This window comes from Silene latifolia, chromosome 1 (genome assembly GCF_048544455.1).
Source record: "Silene latifolia isolate original U9 population chromosome 1, ASM4854445v1, whole genome shotgun sequence".
NCBI classification, from domain to species: Eukaryota; Viridiplantae; Streptophyta; class Magnoliopsida; order Caryophyllales; family Caryophyllaceae; genus Silene; species Silene latifolia.
In genome coordinates, this window is record NC_133526.1 from 79490205 (window position 1) to 79493993 (window position 3789).

General features: G+C 37.6%; 1 protein-coding gene across 1 annotated transcript; it reads right to left on the bottom strand.

The window, feature by feature from the left end:
• Window positions 1-589: 589 nt before the first annotated feature.
• On the bottom strand, window positions 590-3378 carry LOC141606973 (histone-lysine N-methyltransferase SUVR3). The gene is made up of 2 exons (XM_074426353.1): window positions 2555-3378; window positions 590-1053 (listed from the first exon to the last, which is right to left on the bottom strand). Exons 1-2 carry the CDS (start codon window positions 3183-3185, stop codon window positions 665-667), a joined length of 1020 nt encoding a protein of 339 aa, XP_074282454.1. The 5' UTR covers window positions 3186-3378; the 3' UTR covers window positions 590-664.
• Between the last annotated feature and the right edge of the window lie 411 nt (window positions 3379-3789).

A 3789-nucleotide genomic window follows, 5' to 3' on the forward strand; every position in this document is an offset into this window, starting at 1 on the left:
ATAATTCATAAAACTAAGAATTAGAATTATGACCTGATCGATACGAGAGTTAGCATCCATAATTGTGTATAGAATTTAATTAATTTTGTGAGGGAGACAATTAAAGAGATTTAGAGAGAATTAAGCAAAGGACATAGTATGGAAAAATAATGAAAAAAAGTACATGAATGAGTAAAACTCGTACATGAATGAGCAACTACGTATATTAAAGGTATTTGACATGTTAGACCCGTTAAATGTATGTAAAATTGTAAATTGCAACATTTATGTAAATTGTGACATTTTAACTTATATTTTAACGTAAGAAATTAAAATAGGATAAGAGACATGGCGGGAAGAGGAATTGGCTTGATGAGAGAAGGTAATTAAATAGGATAAGAGACATGGCGGGACCCACATGTAGAAAATCACCATCCAATCAAAAGCCAAGAAAAAACTTGGCTTTTATACTATGTAGATTACAGTTTTACACCCATTTCAAACGCCATTTACTTTCTGTCCAATAAATTTGAATGCAGCAGCGTAAAACTTAATCGGAAGATCTTTGCCACTCTACCTACCTAGTTCAAGTATGGACCAAAGAGAATAATTTTAAGGGAATAAACCTTTTTATAGTATGAATATATTGAATAATGTTACAAAGCTGAATTGTTACAGTAAAACTTCAGGTATGTTCTGAGGGCAAGATACCATAACAGTTAGAGCTGCCACAGGTACAGGGCAAGCCCTGTGGTCGGACTCTCACATCGCCGTACCTAAAACTGAGCTCTTCACCTTCCTGTACATCTCTACATGTAAAGAAGCAAACCCGGGGTATTACATTGCCTGAACTTCTAACTAGTACTGTCGTTAGATTGCCACCGTCACATGAGTGGTTTATGAAACGTGCTACATTGCCGATATTGGTGGCATCAATGTTGATCCTGAAGCATGCTTTTCTTGACGGAAGATACTCTCGTACCACCAAAAGGGCAGAACAAAAGTGGCCACTTTTTGCACGTTCATCATACAATTTCTGTCGCCTCCTTGCCTCTTGAGTAGTCAATAGTTCACCTATTTGAAACCGACATTAATCATCAATCAATTTTCCAGTAACAAACACCACAGTTTCCCTCAGACAAACACGTGAAAATCACGCTAGTGCATTAAATACATATTTCCTATTGTGATAAAGTCGAAGGACCGTTATCCAGGGAGAACATCTGTATTATCGTGTAAAAAATTAGATTAAATACATAGTAAGTTGCATTTTCAACAAATGGAAAAGGCATATACGGAAAAAGGATGTCTACTCCTTCCCTTCTATCAAAGACTAATAAACAGGGGAAAAAAACCTTTATAAAAAGGTGAGAAGGAACGTTACAATAAGAAAACTGAACCATAGCAAAGGAGTTTTGATATTGCTAGATTTGTCTGGTTACTCAGCTGATTCAGGAAGTGACAATTCAGCTTGGAATCACGGCAAATATTCCAAATTGGTAATAGAACCCAGCTTTCCTTACACGCAATATTACCTCTGGTCTAAAATTCACAACTAGGATTCGCTAAAGGCTATGTTCTGCGAAGGCAAGATTTGAAGCAGTAACAACATAAACGATAGTAGGACTCTATTACAGACAGCATATGAGAAGTACAAGGAATTTGGCTCTAATGAAGTCAGATATGAAGGGATGAACTATGTGACTTTCTCCCTATATTTTAAGAAGTCATACCAATGTTTGACGTAATACTCAAAGATACAACAATGGGATACCAGACTCTTACAAATCCGACACTTCTCCTAAAAGAACCAAAAAGGAAGGCTCACTCAACAAAAGTAGAGGAAGATAATGTTTATAAAGCATTTAGTAAAATATTTTAATGATTTTAACCCTTGTTTTCCGAACATCTCTCTTGTTCACTCTCAAAAACTTTCAATATTTCAAATCAAGCATATTTTCATTTTGGAGAAGATGCCCTAGCCATATCCTCATTTTAGAATGCGATCCTCGTGAGTGAAATATTGAGCCATGCCAGGCCACCCTCAGAAATGTACATGTGTCTCACTCTCACACCCATACATGAGTCCTATAAGTTAGAACAGATGATACAACACTGGCAGCAAAACATCAGGACCTCTCTAGGTTAACGAATTGATGGTCGGTGTCATCTTGCAATGGGAAACATGCGCTCACTTAGTTTTGCATATCTTTGCAACTATGATTTATAACTGCCTCTCTTCGCACATTAAATCTCTTCCAGTGCAAAATCCAAAAGCAAAAGGAAATGAAGTAGTTCCTGATTAAGATGCATGAACAGATAATATTCCATTTTTGTGCTACACCCACAGTAGTTGTCCGTTTAATTATATACATTTCTAGTGAGATTGGCAGAATAAATATCCAGTAAAACATGCAATAACAAACAACAAAACAAACAGTTGAAAAGGCAAAACAGTAGAACCTCAAGTCCTCAACCTCTTCTGATGATGACTTGGTGTATTTATGAACGTTAGAGAGACTAGACACACAGGTATTTTCAGGAAAGTTGAATAGTTTAATTGAAAAAGAAATACCTGCATATTCGCAGACGAATTGGGCAGAAGAAATAAATTGATTGGCAAACAAACCCCAACCCTTATTAGGAACCCTAACAATATTCAACTTGAGAGTAACACCGGACTGAGTCACCCGATTCCCACAAGTGGAGGAACACCTGCAATTGGGACCGCACTCAGTCACCACATCAGCATCACCATCAAACCCTAACACACAACAATGACAATCAGTCCCAATTCGACAATTGTCCAGACAATGACAGCCAAGACCTCCAAAATCAGTGAAATGAGAATGGGGAATAGGGTTAGGGTTATTAGTAAAAGAAAAGCCCCAGAATTGGCGGGAAAAGGGAAGAGGAGGGATAAGGCAGGTGGGGGTGTAGAGGAAGAAAGCGTAGGGGTGTTGATCAAGGGTGTTGATGAAAGGAATAGGATGGGCTTCGAAGGATCTAGAAGCGTCGGAAGATCGGACGGCGGTGGTGTGTTTGGAGAGGTGTGATAGGGTGGTGCAGGTGCTGGATATGGTGGATACTTCCGATGGGGTTAGCCATGGGATGATTATGTCTGCGATTTCTAGGAATTGTGCCTTGCTTTGCTTTTGCTTTTGCTTTTGCTTTTGATTTGATGCTGCTTCTGTGTTTCCCCTCATTCTAATTACTGAATCATAGCCAATGCAAAACAGATAAATATCTAAATATCATAACCAAATGGATTTGGGGTTGTCCCTTAACCACCATCACCTCCCAGGTTCAATTCCTGGGATACCTTTAATTCTCATCAACTCTATTGTTTTTAGATAATCACAATTATCAACTGTATTGTGTAAAACATATTTGGCAAGCAGGTTCCACTTCCGAAATTTTGACGAGTATATCACATGCCAGGGCACATAAGTTTGGATCCTGCTATAGGTCGTCGACAAATTACTAAATATCGTCGACAATTAATGTAAATTTTCAAGTTTGCCCTCCATAACATAACTCCATTTCCGTCTCACTAAAATGCAATTTCCGTCTCCGTCTCAATAAAATGCAATTTCCGACTCACTAAAACACAAGTCACCGTCTCACTAAAATTTTTCAAACCAAAAAAAATTAAGGCGGTTTTTCAGAAAAAAAAAAAAAAAGGAGCGATTTTGTTTACAATATGAACGGGAACGATTTTTACAACGATTCCAACAATGAAGCTAGTAACGAGGTGAGTATACGAATTTGTTTTGTCAAATATTTATGTTTTATTATCGATTGAATCCC

Coding starts and splice junctions, on each gene's coding strand:
- LOC141606973 (XM_074426353.1), bottom strand. CDS start 3,185: ATGAGGGGAAACACAGAAGCAGCATCAAATCAAAAGCAAAAGCAAAAG. Junction 1,054..2,554: donor ATTCGTCTGCGAATATGCAG/GTATTTCTTTTT, acceptor GGTTTCAAATAG/GTGAACTATTGACTACTCAA.